General features: G+C 40.3%; 1 protein-coding gene across 1 annotated transcript; it reads right to left on the reverse strand.

Moving 5' to 3' along the window:
• Nucleotides 1–3154: 3154 nt before the first annotated feature.
• Nucleotides 3155–14221, reverse strand: LOC100296742 (beta-defensin 29). The gene is made up of 2 exons (XM_002692281.5): nt 14079–14221; nt 3155–3460 (listed from the first exon to the last, which is right to left on the reverse strand). Exons 1-2 carry the CDS (start codon nt 14134–14136, stop codon nt 3231–3233), a joined length of 288 nt encoding a protein of 95 aa, XP_002692327.1. The 5' UTR covers nt 14137–14221; the 3' UTR covers nt 3155–3230.
• Nucleotides 14222–18261: the final 4040 nt, after the last annotated feature.

An 18261-nucleotide genomic window follows, 5' to 3' on the forward strand; every position in this document is an offset into this window, starting at 1 on the left:
ATGTATCTGTATATGGTGAAGCATATGAAATGCATATGTTGAATTTTTCATTTATATACCTACCAGCTTCCCTGGTGACTCAGACAGTAAAGAATCCTCCTGCAAAGAGGGAGACCCAGGTTTGATCCTTGGATTGGGAAGATCCCCTGAAGGAGGGCATGGAAACCCACTCTGGTAACCTTTCCTGGAAAATCACCATGGACAGAGAAGCCTGGCAGGCTACAGTCCATGGGGTTGCAAAGGGTCAGACATGATTGAGCAACTTACCTACCAGCAGCATATAAATGTTCCAGTTCTTCCACATCCTTAGCAACATGTGAAACTATCATGTTCAACCATTTGGTGTATGCTAAGTAACATGTCTGTTACTCCAGGTGTTTCTTGACTTCCTACTTTTGCATTCCAGTCCCCTATAATGAAAAGGACATCTTTTTTGGGTGTTAGTTCTAAAAGGTCTTGTAGGTCTTCATAGAACTGTTCAACTTCTAACAGGCAAATTTGGCCTTGGAATACGGAATGAAGCAGGGCAAAGGCTAATAGAGTTTTGCCAAGAGAATGCACTGATCATAGCAAACATCCTCTTCCAAAAACACAGGAGAAGACTCTACACATGGACATAACCAGATGGTCAACACCAAAATCAGATTGATTATATTCTTTGCAGCCAAAGATGGAGAAGCTCTATATAGTCAGCAAAAACAAGACTAGGAGCTGACTGTGGCTCAGATCATGAACTCCTTATTGCCAAATTCAGACTTAAGTTTAAAAAAGTAGGGAAAACTACTAGACCATTCAGGTATGACCTAAATCAAATCCCTTGTGACTATACAGTCGAAGTGAGAAATAGATTTAAGGGACTAGACCTGATAGACAGAGTACAGGATGAACTATGGATGGAGGTTCATGACCTTATACAGGAGACAGGGATCAAGACCATCCCCATGGAAAAGAAATGCAAAAAAGCAAAATGGCAGTCTGAGAAGGCCTTACAAATAGCTGTGAAAAGAAGAGAAGCAAAAAGCAAAGGAGAAAATGAAATATATTCCCATTTGAATGCAGAGTTCCAAAGAATAGCAAGGAGAGATAAGAAAGCCTTCCTCAGAGATCAGTGCAATGAAATAGAGGAAAACAACAGAATGGGAAAGACTAGAAATCTCTTCAAGAAAATCAGAGATACCAAGGGAATATTTCATGCAAAGATGGCTCGATAAAGGACAGAAATGGTATGGACCTAACAGAAGCAGAAGATATTAAGAAGAGGTGGGAAGAATATGCAGAACTGTACAAAAAAAGATCTTCACGACCCAGATAATCACAATGGTGTGATCACTCACTTAGAGCCAGACATCCTGGAATGTGAAGTCAAGTGGGCCTTAGAAAGCATCACTAAGAACAAAGCTAGTGGAGGTGATGGAATAGCTCCAGTTGAGCTATTCCAAATCCTGAAAGATGATGCTGTGAAAGTGCTGCACTCAATATGCCAGCAAATTTGGAAAACTCAGTAGTGGCCACAGGACTGGAAAAGGTCAGTTTTCATTCCAATTCCAAAGAAAGGCAATGCCAAAGAATGTTCAAACTACCGCACAATTGCACTCATCTCACATGCTAGCAAAGTAATTGCTCAAAATTCTCCAAGCCAGGCTTCAGCAGTATGTGAACCATGAACTTCCAGGTGTTCAAGCTGAATTTAGAAAAGGCAGAGGAACCAGAGACCAAATTGCCAATATCCGCTGGATCATTGAAAAAGCAAGAGAGTTCCAGAAAAACATCTATTTCTGCTTTATTGACTATGCCAAGCCTTTGACTGTGTGGGTCGCAATAAACTGTGGAAAATTCTTCAAGAGATGGGAATACCAGACCATCTGACCTGCCTCTTGAGAAACCTGTATGCAGGTCAGGAAGCAACAGTTAGACAGGACATGGAACAACAGACTGGTTCCAAATAGGAAAAGGAGTACATCAAGGCTGTATATTGTCACCCTGCCTATTTAACTTGTATGCAAAGTACATCATGAGAAACGCTGGGCTGGAAGAAGCACAAGCTGGAATCAAGATTGCTGGGAGAAATATCAATAACCTCAGATATGCAGATGACACCACCCTTATGGCAGAAAGTGAAGAGGAACTAAAAAAGCCTCTTGATGAAAGTGAAAGAGGAGAGTGAAAAAGTTGGCTTAAAGCTCAACATTCAGAAATGAAGATCATGGCATCTGGTGCCATCACTTAATGGCAAATAGATGGGGAAAGAGTGGAAACAGTGTCAGACTTTATTTTTCTGGGCTCCAAAATCACTGCAGATGGTGATTGCAGCCATGAAATTAAAAGACGCTTGCTCCTTGGAAGGAAAGTTATGCCCAACCTAGACAGCATATTAAAAAGCAGAGATATTACTTTGCCAACAAAGGTCTGTCTAGTCAAGGCTATTGTTTTTCCAGTGGTCATGTATGGATGTGAGAGTTGGACTGTGAAGAAAGCTGAGCACTGAGGAATTGATGCTTTTGAACTGTGGTGCTGGCGAAGACTCTTATGAGTCCCTTGGACTGTAAAGAGATCCAAACAGTCCATCCTAAAGGAGACCAGTCCTGGGTGTTCATTGGAAGGACTGATGCTGAGGCTGAAACTCCAATACTTTGGCCACCTCATGCAAAGAGTTGACTCATTGGAAAAGACCCTGATGCTGGGAGGGATTGGGGGCAGGAGAAGAAGGGGATGACAGAGGATGAGATGGCTGGATGGCATCACCGACTCAATGCACATGAGTTTGGGTGAACTCCGGGAGTTGGTGATGGACAGAGGGGCCTGGCGTGCTGTGATTCATGGGGTCGCAAAGAGTTGGACACGACGAGCGACTGAACTGAACTGAAGTAACATGTCACTGACGGTTTAATTGACTTGATAGTTAATGAGTATTGACACCCTTTTTAGTGGCCATCTAGATACCCGATTTCATGACGTGCTTGCTCATGCCTTTTTCACACTCTGTGGTAAGCAAGCAAGATATAAATTCCCATCCTCTGTACTCTACATCTACTGAACTATCACATCATTTTCTTTGCTTTTTTGACTGGAGCATTTTAGTAAATTCTATGGTTCCAACCCAGCTTTCCTCCTCGAATCATGAATCTTCATAGGATAAAAGACAGACAGAGGAGGCTGGGATGAAATTTTATAATGAAAAAAATTTGACATTTTGACAGGAAGGTTTTCAAAAGGGGCAAAGTTGATAATCTTCAGTAAACATGTTGACTTGAGGTGGTATGGAAATGTTTCATGTGAACAGTTTCCTTTTCTAGATAAGTAATTAGGGTTGAATATGTACTTATACAGCACATTTTGCCACTTAAACAGTAGCGCAGTTCAACTTCTTCGGCTTTGCATTTCTTTCTGCAGAATCCTTCGTTATTCTCACATTTCTTTTCTTTCTCCATCGTCTGTCTTCTTGGTAAATTCTTCATGCTTCCTGAGAAAGATATGACTATGGTTAATCGCTATACAACCATGATAACAAGACATAAAATGTTAAGGACATAGGAGCTATAATAGACATCATCTGGATTCAATTCCAGGCTCTGTTATTTGCTACACCTTGGTTTTTGAATAAGTAACTTTGTCTCTCTGTCTATCTATTGCTTTCAGCTCTATAATGTCAATAATAGTAAGCTACTTCTTGAAGTTTTGTGATTATTGAATGAGTTAATATTTTAAAATGCTTAGAATGCTGTCTGGCACTTACTAAAAGGGAAACAAACTTTAGGTTTTGTTGTTGTTTCTATTGTTATTTTTTTCTTGCAATTTTATTACTTTATTTTTTTAATTGGAGGATAATTGCTTTACAATATTGTTTCAGTGTCTGCTATACATCAACATGAATCAGCCTTAGGTATACATGAGTCCCCTCCCTCTTGAACCTCCCTCCCACCTCCTACCCCATTCCATCTCTCTAGGTTGTCACAGAACATCAGATTTGAGTTCCGAGTATCATACAGCAAATTCCCAATGGCTATCTATTTCACATCTGGTAATGTATATGCTTCAATGATACTCTCTAAATTCATCCCACCTTCTCCTCCCACTGTGCCCCCAAGTCTGTTTTTATGTCTGCATCTCCTTTGCTGGCCTGCAAATATGTTACCAGTACCATTTTCCTAGATTCTGTGTATATGCATTCATGTATGATATTAATTTTTCTCTTTCTCACTTACTTCACTCTGTATAATAGGCTCTAGTTTCATCCACCTCATTAGAACTGACTCAAGGCGTCCCTTTTTATGTCTGAGTAATATTCCATTGTATATATGCACCATAGCTTTCTTATCCATTCATCTGTCAGTGGACATCTAGGTTGCTTCCGTGTCCTGGCTATTGTAAATAGTGGTACAATGTACATTGGAGTCCATGTGTCTTTTTTGATTATGTTTACCTCAGGTTATATGCCCAGTAGTGGGTTGTTCAGTCATACGATATTTTTATTCTTAATTTTTAAAGGAATCTCCATACAGTTCTCCATAGTGGCTGTATCAGTTTACATTCCCACCAACACAGCAAGAGAGTTCCCTCTTGTCCACACCCTCTCCAGCATTTATTGTTTGTAGGTTTTTGATAGCAGCCATTCTGACGGGCGTGAGGTGATATCTCATTGTAGTTTTGATTTCCATTTCTATAATAAGTAGGGATATTGAGCATCTTTTCACATGTCTGTTAGCTAGCCATCTGTATGTCTTTTTTGGATAAATGTCTGTTTAGGTCTTCTCTCTGCTTTTTCTTACTTTCTTTTTTTTAATTTATTTATTTTAATTGGAGGCTAATTACTTTACAATATTGTAGTGCGTTTTGCCATACATTGACATGAATCAACCATGGGTATACATGTGTTCCCATCCTGAACCCTCCTCCCACCTCCCTCCCCACCCCATCCCTCAGGGTCATCCCAGTGCACCAGCCCTGAGCACCCTGTTTCATGCATTGAACCTGACTGGTGATCTGTTCCACATATGATAATATACATGTTTCAATGCTGTTCTCTCAAATCATCCCATCCTCACTTTCTCCCACAGAGTCCGAAAGACTGTTCTATACATTTGTGTCTCTTCTGCTGTCTCGCATATAGGGTCATCATTACCATCTTTCTAAATTCCATATATATGCATTAGTATGCTGTATTGATGTTTTTCATTCTGACTTACTTTACTCTGCATAATAGGCTCCAATTTCATCCACCTCATTAGAATGGATTCAAATGTATTCTTTTTAATGGCTGAGCAATATTCTGTTGTGTATATGTACCACAGCTTTCTTATCCATTCATCTGCCAATGGACATCTAGGTTGCTTCCGTGTCCTGGCTATTGTAAACAGTGCTGCAACGAACATTGCGGGTACACATGTCTCTTTCAATTCTGGTTTCCTCAGGGTGTATGCCCAGCAGTGGGATTGCTGGGTCATATGGCAGTTCTATTTCCAGTTTTTTAAGGAATCTCCATACTGTTCTCCATAGTGGCTGTACTAGTTTGCATTCCCACCAACAGTGTAAGAAGGTTCCCTTTTCTCCACACCCTCTCCAACATTTATTGTTTGTAGACTTTTGGATAGCAGCCATTCTGACCGGCATGAGATGGTACCTCATTGTGGTTTTGATTTGCATTTCTCTGATAATGAGTGATGTTGAGCATCTTTTCATGTGTGTTAGCCATCTGTATGTCTTCTTTGAAGAAATGTTTGTTTAGTTCTTGGCCCATCTTTTGATTGGGTCGTTTATTTTTCTGGTATTGAGTTTCATGAGCTGCTTGTATATTTTTGAAATTAATTCTTCGTCAGTTGCTTCGTTTGCTATTATTTTCTCCCATTCTGAAGGCTGTCTTTTCACCTTGCTTAGAGTTTCCTTTGTTGTGCAAAAGCTTTTAAGTTTAATTAGGTCCCATTTGTTTATTTTTGCTTTTATTTCCATTATTCTGGGAGGTGGGTCATAGAGGATCCTGCTGTGATTTATGTCAGAGAGTGTTTTGCCTATGTTTTCCTCTAGGAGTTTTATAGTTTCTGGTCTTACATTTAGATCTTTAATCCATTTTGAATTTACTTTTGTGTATGGTGGTAGAAGTGTTCTAGTTTCATTCTTTTACAAGTGGTTGACCAGTTTTCCCAGCACCACTTGTTAAAGATATTGCCTTTTTTCCATTGTATATTCTTGCCTCCTTTGTCAAAGATAAGGTGTCCATAGGTGCATGGATTTATCTCTGGGCTTTCTATTTTGTTCCATTGATCTATATTTCTGTCTTTGTGCCAGTACCATACTGTCTTGATGACTGTAGTTTTGTAGTGTAGCCTGAAGTCAGGCAGGTTGATTCCGCCAGGTCCATTCTTCTTTCTCAAAATCTTTGGCTATTTGAGATTTTTTGTATTTCCATACAAATTGTGAAATTATTTGTTCTAGTTCTGTAAAAAATATTGTTGGTAGCTTGATAGGGATTGCATTGAATCTATAGATTGCTTTAGGTAGTATACTCATTTTCACTATATTGATTCTTCCAATCCATGAACATGGTATATTCCTCCATCTATTTGTGTCCTCTTTGATTTCTTTCATCAGTGTTTTATAGTTTTCTATATATAGGTCTTTTGTTTCTTTAGGTAGATTTATTCCTATGTATTTTATTCTTTTCCTGGCAATGGTGAATGGAATTGTTTCCTTAATTTCTCTTTCTGTTTTCTCATTGTCAGTGTATAGGAATGCAAGTGATTTCTGAGTGTTAATTTCATATCCTGCAACTTTACTATATTCATTGATTAGCTCTATTAATTCATTGATTAATTTTCTGGTGGAGTCTTTAGGGTTTCTATGTAGAGGATCATGTCATCTGCAAACAGTGAGAGTTTTACTTCTTCTTTTCCAATCTGTATTCATTTTATCTCTTTTTCTTCTCTGATTGCTGTGGTGAAAACTTCCAAAACTATGTTGAATAGTAGTGGTGAGAGTGAGCATCCTGTCTTTCAATTTTTCACCATTGAGGATAATGTTTGCTGTGGGTTTGTCATATATAGCTTTCATTATGTTAAGGTACGTTCCTTCTATTCCTGCTTTCTGGAGGGTTTTTATCATAAATGGATGTTGAATTTTGTCAAAGGCTTTCTCTGCATCGATTGAGATATCATATGGTTTTTATCTTTCAATTTATTAATGTGGTGTATTACATTGACTGATTTCTGGATATTAAAGAATCCTTGCATCCCTGGGATAAAGCCCACTTGGGCATGATGTATGATCTTTTTAATATGTTGTTAGATTCTGTTTGCTAGGATTTTGTTAAGGATTTTTGCATCTGTGTTCATCAGTGATATTGGCCTATAGTTTTCTTTTTTTGTGGCATCTTTGTCTGGTTTTGGTATTAGGGTGATGGTGGCCTCACAGAATGAGTTTGGAAGTTTACCTTCCTCTGCAATTTTCTGGAAGAGTTTGAGTAGGATAGCTGTTAGCTCTTCTCTAAATTTTTGGTAGAATTCAGCTATGAAGCCATCTGGTTCCAGGCTTTTGTTTGGTGAAAGACTTCTGATTACAGTTTAGAGTTCCCTGCTTGTGATGAGTCTGTTAAGATTTTCTATTTCTTCGTGGTTCAGTTTTGGAAAGTTATACTTTTCTAAGAATTTGTCCATTTCTTCCAAATTGTCCGTTTTATTGGCATATAGTTGCTGATAGTAGTCTCTTATGAGCCTTTGTATTTCTGTGTTGTCTGTTGTGATTTCTCCATTTTCATTTCTAATTTTGTTGATTTGATTCTTCTCCCTTTCTTTCTTGATGAGTCTGGCTAATGGTTTGTCAAGTTTATTTATCTTCTCAAAGAACCAGCTTTTAGCTTTGTTTATTTTTGCTATGGTCTCTTTTGTTTCTTTTGCATTTATTTCTGCCCTAATTTTTATAATTTCTTTCCTTTACTAGCTATGGAGTTCTTCATTTCTTCCTTTTCTAGTTGCTTTAGGTGTAAGTAAGTAAGTGAAGTCACTCAGTCGTGTCCGACTTTTTGCGACCCCATGGACTGTAACCTACCAGGCTCCTCTGTCCGTGGGATTTTCCAGGCAATAGTACTGGTGTGGATTGCCATTTCCTTCTCCAGTGGATCTTCCCGACCCAGGGATCAGACCCGGGTCTCCCACATTGTAGACAGACGTTTTACCGTCTGAGCCACCAGGGAAGTCATTTTGCTTTAGATGTAGAGTTAGGTTATTTATTTGACTTTTTTCTTGTTTCTTGATGTAAGCCTGTATTGCTATGAACCTACCCCTTAGCACTGCTTTTACAGTGTCCCATAGGTTTTGGGTTGTTGTGTTTTCATTTTCATTCATTTCTATGCGTATTTTGGTTTCTTTTTTGATTTCTTCTGTGATTTGTTGGTTATTCAGAAGCGTGTTGTTTAGCCTCCATATGTTGGAATTTTTAATAGCTTTTTTCCTGTAATTGACATCTAACCTTACTGCACTGTGATCAGAAAAGATGCTTGGAATGATTTCAATTTTTTTTTTTAATTTACCAAGGCTAGATTTATGGCCCAGGATGTGATCTATCCTAGAGAAGATGTGTGCACTTCTGTGTGCACTTGAGAAAAAGGTGAAATTCATTGTTTTGGGGTGAAATGTCCTATAGATATCAATTAGGTCTAACCGGTCCATTTTATCATTTAAAGTTTGTGTTTCCTTGCCAATTTTCTGTTTAGTTGATCTATCCATAGGTGTGAGTGGGGTATTAAAATCTCCCACTATTATTCTTTTATTGTTAATTTCCCCTTTCATACTTGTTAGCATTTGCCTTACATATTGTGGTGCTCCTATGTTGGGTGTATAATTGGTATATCTTCTTCTTGGAGTGATCCTTTGATCATTATGTAGTGTCCTTTTCTGTCTGCTTTTTGATTGGGTTGCTTGTTTTTCTGCTATTGACCTGTATGACCTGCTTCATCTTTGTTGGTTTTTCTTTTGCTATTATTTTGTATCTTTCTGCCTTTTCACATTGTTCATAATTTCCCTAGACTTCCAAAAAGGCAAGCCAATTCCTCAGAATGAAGTAGGGCAAAAGATAGAGATGGAAAAAAGAGACAAAGGATTTCAGAATGGGGACTTGTGCCCCCAGGAGGTAGTCATGAAGGAGGAAAAGTATCCACACACTCAGAAACTCCCTCATCAGTGGGGATGGGGGAGAACCCTTCAAAACCTCAAAGGAGAACACCGCAACAGGTGCCTGGAAGGCAAAACAGAGAGAATTCACCACAGAGATAGCTGCCAAACAGCACTTCCCAGCCAGGAAGCAGCTTGCATGTTCACCATGGTGAGTGGGGGCTGGGTGCTGAGGCTTGTGCTTCAGGGGTCAGATCCCAGGGAGAGGACCAAGGTTGACTGTCATGAAGATACTCTGAGGGGGCTAGTATGACACAGTGGAAGGAGTCCAAGCAAAAGTATGGGCCTCCCAGAGAGGCAAGAGATGATTGCCACGGGGACCCTCTAGCTCCCTGCACTCACAAATTGCAGAAAGCTGCCTTTGTGAATCCCAGAGGTGGGATGAGCAATGGCTATGGACTGCCAACACCAGAAGTAGACACTCCTGTTCAAAGCCAGTGCCAAAGTAGCAGGAGTGCCAGAAGTGTAAATAGATGCAACTACAGTTTCTATTCCCAGAGAATGCAAGCAGACAGGCCACTGCCAAAGCCAGGTAGAGTGCCTGAGGCAGCAAACGAAAGGCTGCCACTGTGGCCCTGACCCGGAGGTAGCAGCTGCCACCAAGCCATGAGAAGGCACATGTTACTGCCCACACCTTTCCAGGAGCCTATGCAGCTTGGTTCTTCCTAGGGACCCACGACCCAAAGCCAATACCTCTGGGAGAGTGCATGGCCTGCCTCAGACTGTAGCAACATTTTGCAGGACTCTGCCTCTGCGGGCACTCCCCTATACATCCCCATGTGACAGTCGTATCCCTCCCTCTCTCCAGCCCAAATGAGTGAACCCTCTTGTCTGGGCAGGGAACAGACATCAGATGGCGGCCTAAAAGCAGAGACAGGACCAGAACCAAAGCAGAGCACCAGGGGCTGTGTGACCGAAGAAGAGGAAGGGAATTCACTCCTGCAGCAGCAGGTGCAGTGGATTAAATCCCCCATCCACCATTAGCTTTAAAAAAAAAGGGCTTCCCAGTGGGGTCAGATGGTAAAGAATCTGCCTGCCATGCAGGAGACCTGGGTTCGATCCCTGGGTCAGGAAGGTACCCTGGAGAAGGGCATGGCAACCCACTCTAGTATTCTTGCCTGGAGAATCCCATAGACAGAGGAGCTTGGCGGGCTACAGTCCATGGGATTGCAAAGGGTTGGACACGACTGAGCAACTAACACTTCATTAGCTTAAGATCGTGGACTTTAAGGGCAATTGTGGGCACTGGAAGTAAGAACAAGCTGGAGTAAGGCCAGATCTGAGTAGGAGCTGACTCCACAGTGTTCACAGCAGGCCCAGAGACCTTCCTAGAAATATTGGAAGGCTTCCTGACTAGGCAGACTGGCTGGTGCTCACTGCGTGGAGACTTCAAGGGAGGACTTAGGAAGATATTCTCACTACCACTCTCTCTATATATAAATATATATATATATTTTTCTTTCTCATATTGTTCTAATGTAGTTCTCCCTTTATTATTCCTTTCTTTAAAAAGCATTTTATTTTTAAATAAAATTATTTTTTTACAGTACTCTTTAGTCATATTGCATTTTTTCCCATGTTTTTGGATTTTGTATTTTTGCAAGTCTAGTTTTTAGTATTCATTTACACTTAGGGCTTTGTTTTGGCTTGATTGCTCCATTCTTTTTTCTTTTTTGAACTTTTTATTTTATACTAGGGTATAGCCAATTAACAATGTTGTAATAGTTTCATGTGAACAGTGAAGGGACTTGGCCATATATATATGTGTATCCATTCTCCTTCAAACCTCACAACCATCCAAGCTGCCACTTAACATTGAATGGAGAACCATGTGTTATATAATAGGTCTTTTTTTCAGTTGTATTTATATTTGTTAATTATGGATATATATATATATATATCACAAAACTAGGTCAATAATGGATGGATACACATATATTCATGTATATGTGCTTTGTAATCCTTATAATATCAATAATTACCTCGAGTCATCTCCCAACTTATTACATACAAATAATGTAACCAAGAAACAAGGGGGTTTCCTTATTGAAATCAAACCACAATTATCCACTATTTAGATAATAATAGCACCTTTAAGACTTGTTCTGAGTAATAAACAATCTGACTGTTTAGTCACATCCTAATTTATTTCATATGTGAATAAAACTAGTCAAGGTCCTTGTTTATTTATACATGGAATTTAAAAAAATAAATACAAATGAACTTACAAAACAGAACAAGACTCACAGACAGACAATGGACTTATGAGGAAGGGCTAGTTAAGGAGTTGGGGACAGGCTGTGTTTAGAATGGAGCTCTTTTTTTTTTTTTGATTCCTGTTTTTATAATTTTTTCTTTTTTTTTTTTTTCTCATAGTAAGTATGTGAGTCTGGGTGTTTGAGTGTTGTTTTCACCCCACTCACAACAATGGACAGATCATTAAGATAGGAAATTAATACGGAAACACAAGCATTAAACAATACATTGGACCAGTTGGACCTAATTGACATTTACAGGGCATCAGCATTAATAGTAAAGAACCTGCCTGCCAATGCAGGAGACACAAGTGGTGCGGGTTCGATCCCTAGATCGGGAAGATCCCCTGGAGAAATGACAACCTACTCCAGTATTCTTGTCTGAAAAATTCCATGGACAGAGGAGCCTGGTCCCTGGGGTCGCAAAGAGTTGGGCATCACTGAGCAACTTTCACTCACTCATTCATTCACTTGGGTTTCAAGTAGATCAAGTAGGTTTCAATTTTCTTATTGAAGTAGATTGTTTAAAATAGTTCCTAGGGATGAATTATTCCAGATGGATATATTAATCATTGGGCTTCCCTGATAGCACAGTTGGTAAAGAATCTGCCTGCAATGCAGGAGGCCCAGGTTCAATTCCTGGGTTGCGAAGATCCCCTGGAGAAATAGGCTACCCACTCCAGTGTTCTTGGGCTTCCATTGTGGCTCAGCTGGTAAAGAATCTGCCTGGAATGCAGGAGACTGGGTTCGATCCCTGGGTTGGGAAGATCCCCTGGAGAAGGGAAAGGCTATCCACTCCAGTATTCTGGCCTAGAGAATTCCATGGGTCCGTGGGGTTGCAAAGAGTCTGACATGACTGGATGACTTTCAATTTCATATTAATCATTAAGGAAATAATTCTTTATAATTCTTGATGAATAAAGCTCTGCCTTCCTTTTATTTGTAAACCCACGTGCAATGGCCATTACTATTTCAATGTACTAAGCACGGGAACAAGTATACCTCAAGGAAAAAGGTAAAATATATCAAGGAATAGGGAGTTGGAGGATGGAGAGAAAAAGAAAGGGGTGGTAAAGAAGAAATGTTGGAGTAGGAGATGTAGCAAGAGGGGAAGGAAAAGTCTAAACATAGTCATTCTGAGCTCAAGCCCAAGAAATAGGTAACAATCTTGGTTGTCTAACTATTCCAACAGTCTTAGAATAGTTAAAGCTTCTCCTATGTTTTTGTTGTAAACTGGTGTGTGTGTGTGTGTGTGTGTGTGTGAAGGGAGGGGCTACTTGACATGTTGAGGCTTGAAGGAATCTGGAAACATCAGAGATTCCTTGTTTTATTTACTTGCACTGCCTTCTCCTACCTAGACGTCTATTTATGGTTAATGAGACTCACAGTCAGGGAAGATTTTGAATGGTAAAGTAACATTGTGGAGAAGGCAATGGCACGCCACTCCAGTACTCTTGCCTGGAAAATCCCATGGACGGAGGAGCCTGGTAGGCTGCAGTCCATGGGGTTGCTAAGAGTTGGACACGATTGAGAAACTTCACTTTCACTTTTTACTTTCATGCATTGGAGAAGGAAATGGCAACCCACTCCAGTGTTCTTGCCTGGAGAATCCCAGGGACGGGGGAGACTGGTGGGCTGCCGTCTATGGAGTCGCACAGAGTTGGACACGACTGAAGCGACTTAGCAGCAGCAGCAGCAAAGTAACATTGAATACATTTAATCCAGAGCTCAATGACTGATATTTTAGTAACAGCCCAGCTGTAATCAACTCATGGATTCTCCATCAAATCCACCCAGCCCATACCCCAGACTAATGCAAACTCTATCCATATCAACCTTACATTTATCCTCCTTGAAACAAACACTGGTAAAAAAAAAAAAAAAAAAAACTAACTCCAAACCCCAGCTCTATATTTATCCTTAACCCCATTCTGAAGACAAACACAACATTGACCAACTCAACAAACGCAACACTTAATACGTCTACCAACACCAATATCTAGCTTCAACTCAACAATCAGCCCACATAGAAACACCGTCTACTCCCAGCTTCACCCAACTTCACTGAAAGATCCATTAAATCACAAATATAATTTCCAACCCAACCTATCTCAAACCATCAGCCCAGCTTAATTGTTGTTGTTCAGTCACCCAGTCATGTCCAACTCTTTGTGATCCCATGGACTGCAGCACACCAGGCCTCCCTGTCCCTCACCATCTCCTGGAGTTTGCCCAAGTTCATGTGCATTGCATCAGATACAATCCCTCACTTCCAATTAATCATTATTTATTTTTCTACCATCACTCCAACCAAAAGGTCCTATCCTCTGTGCAACACAATCTACTTTCCAATCTCCAAAGTAACCTCTTGATTGATCTTATAATTTCTCACCTTGGACTCAATTCCTCACACCTAACCCACATCCCAAACGCTCATCTCAATGACAATGCTATCTTAATATACTCCATGCCCAATTTTCTCCACCATTATACCACCCAGGAGCACAAAATCCTTGAGTTAAACATAGCAGTACAAAGCCAGTAAGACTGGTATTGTCTCTGGTATTACATGAACTTGGACTTAACACCCTAAGCTGTCTGACACTAGGTCACCAAAATTACAAACCATATACAAGACCCCAGAACCTTTGAGAGTAGCTCGTGTTACCTGAAGTCTTATGAACCAGGATCAGAAGGATGACAATGGTCATTAAATAAGTCTTCATAACTGACAAGTTCTCAGAGAATAAAAGGTACACACAGTGGATAGAATAGAGATTTTTGTAGCAGGGAAGTGTCCTGCTTTATTAGTTTCAAAAGTAGGCCAAGGCTGTGGGCAGTTAACTGAGGAGGATGGGACATGCCTGAAGTCACTGAGGCAGAAAGATAATGTGTATGACATTTTATCTGGACACTCTGTGTGAGCCTAGAAACTTTGCCAGCACCCATGATAAGGCGAGACTTCCTTCCCAGTAAGAGACAAAGTAAAATTAGAGCCAATTTGTGTTTTGTGTAAGGCAAACTGGAATGAATGAGAAAATAAATCAAACAACAAAACAATAAAGTAAATAATTATAAGGGTTTAAAAAAGACTCTAAAAATACATATTTCTTTATATTCCTGTAAAGAGTTTATCACATTAATCAACAGCACTTACTTCATATACAGCACTATACAAACCATCAAGATAAAAGAAAAGAAAAAAGATGGGGGGAAGTTGAAGGAGAGAGAAAAGAAAAGGGAGGGAAATATGAAAGATAAAAAAATAAAAGTCAGAGAGTAATACAGTAAGATGGCAGACTAAGCGATCATAGTAATAGTATTCATCCCCTAACAAAAACAGCTCTGGGAGAGCTCCAGAGTACAATGAAGCAGCTACAACTCAGTGGAGACTAAAAACAAAGGATATCATCATAGAAAAGTGCAGGTAGTTTCTTGCACCACCATATCCCCCAGCCTAGCAAAGTTTAGCAGAAAAAAAGTCTTTTAGTAGCAACCTGTCTCCAGAGGAAAAGGAGAGAAGAAGGACCCCAGAAGCCTTTGTCATCAAGGAAGAAAGCAGCCTTCACCACCAAAAAAATAAAAACAAAAACCACCCACACCTAAATGTTTTACTACTGAGGACTCCTGCAGTCTCTGCCAATGATAAACCTAGCCAACAGAACTGCCCAGAGCTCATACTGCTACAGGAATACTGTCCTCAGCAAAAGTCTCTAAAAATGAAAAAGAGTAATTTCTAGGAGACTAGGGATATGGGGGCATGTCAAAATATCCCTTCTAAGGTGAAGGATAAGTTGTTGCATCTGGCCCCTCCTATAACCACAAAAGAGGTACATGCTTTAGCGGATCTCTGTAGAAGTTGGAGGCAAATGTTCCTTATTTTGGTGTGTTTCTCTGGCCTACTTACCAAGTGACCTAAAAAGTTGCTAGCTTTGAGTTGGGTCCCAAACAGGAGAAGGCTCCACAGCAAGTCCCAGCTCCTGGGCAAGCTGCCTGTCACTTGCCCTCTGTGGTCCAGGAGATTCAGTGTGTCATAAGTGTCAGTGGCAGGTGGGGAGGCTGTTTGGAGCCTTTAAAATAGATGATTTCATACAGGCCTTTAAGATTTGGGAGCAAGACCCCACCATCATCTGCTTCTGCTGACTGGAATAGTTTTAGAAGAACTTGGGGCTTTAGGATTCTCAGCTCACCCCTCCAAGTGTTTCATGCCAGATCAGAGAATTCAATGCTTTCCCTATCAGAGCCCTGGCTTTGACATGAGTCCCACGGAGTTCATGCATTTAGTCTCCTTTGCAACTCTGCTACCTTTATAGTCAGATCCTAAGCCTGAATGTCAGTGCAGTGTCTGTGACAACAGAAGGGAGTGTCCTTTAAATCTGGTTTTTAGAACATGGCTTAGTTTGACCATTAGTTGCCTTAAGCCTATGGCATTTTTTTTCAAAACTATTATTTCAGTCAGCAACCCTGCACCATAATCCTTCTAATTATCTTTCTAATCCTTCTAGTTACTGTCCCCATGCTAATCTAGTATGGCAGCCACTTGATCTTGCAATGTTTTATTGTTCATTTGTATTTCATTCCATGTAAACAGGTGGAAGTTTTAGTAATAGTGGTACCATTATGTGCCAGGGTAGTACCACTCTGCTTATCATTAATAATAAGATCCCCATTCCTTTCTAAAAGGTGGAAAATCCAACTCTAAATAACATCCAAACCTCTGCTTTCTAGGACTACTCCTGGTATCAGCTGTCTTACTTTGGACTCCAAAGAACACTGGTTCTCAAAGTGTGGCTGATGAACCAGTAGTATCAGCATTACCTAGGAACTTGTTATAAACACAAATTCCTGGGCTCTATCCCAGATTTACTAATCAGGAACTCTCAAGGTGGGCCCAGCAGACTGTGTTTTAACAGGTTGGAGAACCACTGCCCTGGAAAGCACTCTAACACTTCATTTGGGATGTTAACCCAGAACAGAAATGGATTCAAGGAGGTACATTACCAAGCTGTCCACAGCTTCAAGAAAAAAACTAATCAATTGTTTGGTCATCAGGACAGTATATTGGTAGTTGGGGTGGGAGAGGGGACGAGAAGAGAGGAGCATATCTGCTGGTCTCTTCCTGTAGCAAGGCCTTTATTGCTAAAAGTTGTCCTCATGGACAGTTACTCCTCTGCTTTTCCAAGCTGCATCAGATAGCACCTGCCCCCCTAGCAGCCCCTAGAAACCAGTTCTGATTGCCCAAGATGTATCACTTCTCCAGAAACAGTGAAAGCAGTCAGAGACTCCACAAACTTGCTCACGTCAGGCTCATGTGCTGACGCTGCTGTGTTCCCATCACATTGGCATGATACCGGCATCATGCGGCAGCCAAGCCTCATTCCAGGTGGCAGATGTAGGCGCTGAAGTGATGGCAGGGCTGTCCTATGAGCAAGCGACCAAAGTCCTAAGAAGTAGATGGGGTCAGGAAAACCACAGGAGGCATATAAAAGTGGGTCCGTTTCCCTTGGTTCAGTTAAATGCCAAAAATAATGCAACGAAATTTAATACACTGCATATTTTTACTCAGTTATCCATTGGCTTAGTTCCAGTGCATCTTATTTTCTGTGTGTCTATAAAGAAAATTAAATCTTTCAGAACAATCTCATTCCTAAATTTCCTCATGTCATTTTGAAAGTATATAATAGTTCATTAAAATACTAAGAAGCTTCTAGCCCTTGGCATTCATGCATAAGATCATGTCCCCAACCTTCTGTTTAGAACTTTTATGAGTGACTTTGACCTCTTTAACAAATTTGAGGTTGACAATACAATTTCAATGCATATTAAAATACCACAGTGCTGGTGGTACCTATCAATTTGATTAAGCATGAAACTTACAACTTATTTCAATGTGTAGTGATTAACAGGGTCCTCTTAAATTGATGGTACAATGCATCTTTAACATTGATTGCACAAAGCATCCAAATTTCGCAAGTGTTAAAATGTGCAAGGAAGTATGTGTAGGAGATACAAAGAAATAGTTATATATATACCAGACTTGGGGTTAGATATCTTACATACATATTATATTTATTGCCCACAGTTACTCTTTATACTCTCATTGATAAGTTTGAGTCAACATGGTTTTCCCTCTATTTCAAGGCATTAGAGACTGAAAACTAGCTGAACAAATATGAAGGCTGTAGAAAATGTTGAAAATTTGGTGAAGAAAGGAAAAATGGCGTGAAAAGGGGAAATTTTTCTAGCAAGAGAAACCATGGGTTGCTCCCCAATAACCCCATTATTTCCCAGTAAAATCCACTAGCCTGCCCCTGTGCATCCTCCCATCAAATAGGCAACTCCTACAAGAAAATGTAAATTAAAAGTGATCTACCACATTCATTGGGGTTTCCCTGGTGGCTTAGCTGGTAAAGAATCTGCCTGCAATGTGGGAGACCCAGGTTCGATCCGTGGGTCAGGAAGATCCCCTGGAGAAGGAATTGGCAACCCGCTCCAGTATTCTTGCATAGAGAATCCCATGGACAAGGGAGCCTGGCAGGCTACAGTTCATGGGATCACAAAGAATCGGACACAACTGAGTGACTAACACTTTCACCTTCACCACATTCACCAGAATACACCTCTAAATGGAAATGGAACACCAGCCATCTGGAATGGACCAGATGATGAGGGACAGTGTCTCTGCCTTTGATTGGGATGCTTAGAATCTCCTCCACTGGCTATTTAATTTACATGGATTAGGATGATTAATACTAGTTACTGTGATAAATAATCCCCACAAATCTTGTTGGTTCAAGAAAACAAAAGCTAGTTTCTTTCTCACATCACACTCCCTTGCTGGTCATCTGAGA

The sequence above is a fragment of the Bos taurus genome, chromosome 13, assembly GCF_002263795.3.
Source record: "Bos taurus isolate L1 Dominette 01449 registration number 42190680 breed Hereford chromosome 13, ARS-UCD2.0, whole genome shotgun sequence".
Classification (NCBI taxonomy): domain Eukaryota; kingdom Metazoa; phylum Chordata; class Mammalia; order Artiodactyla; family Bovidae; genus Bos; species Bos taurus.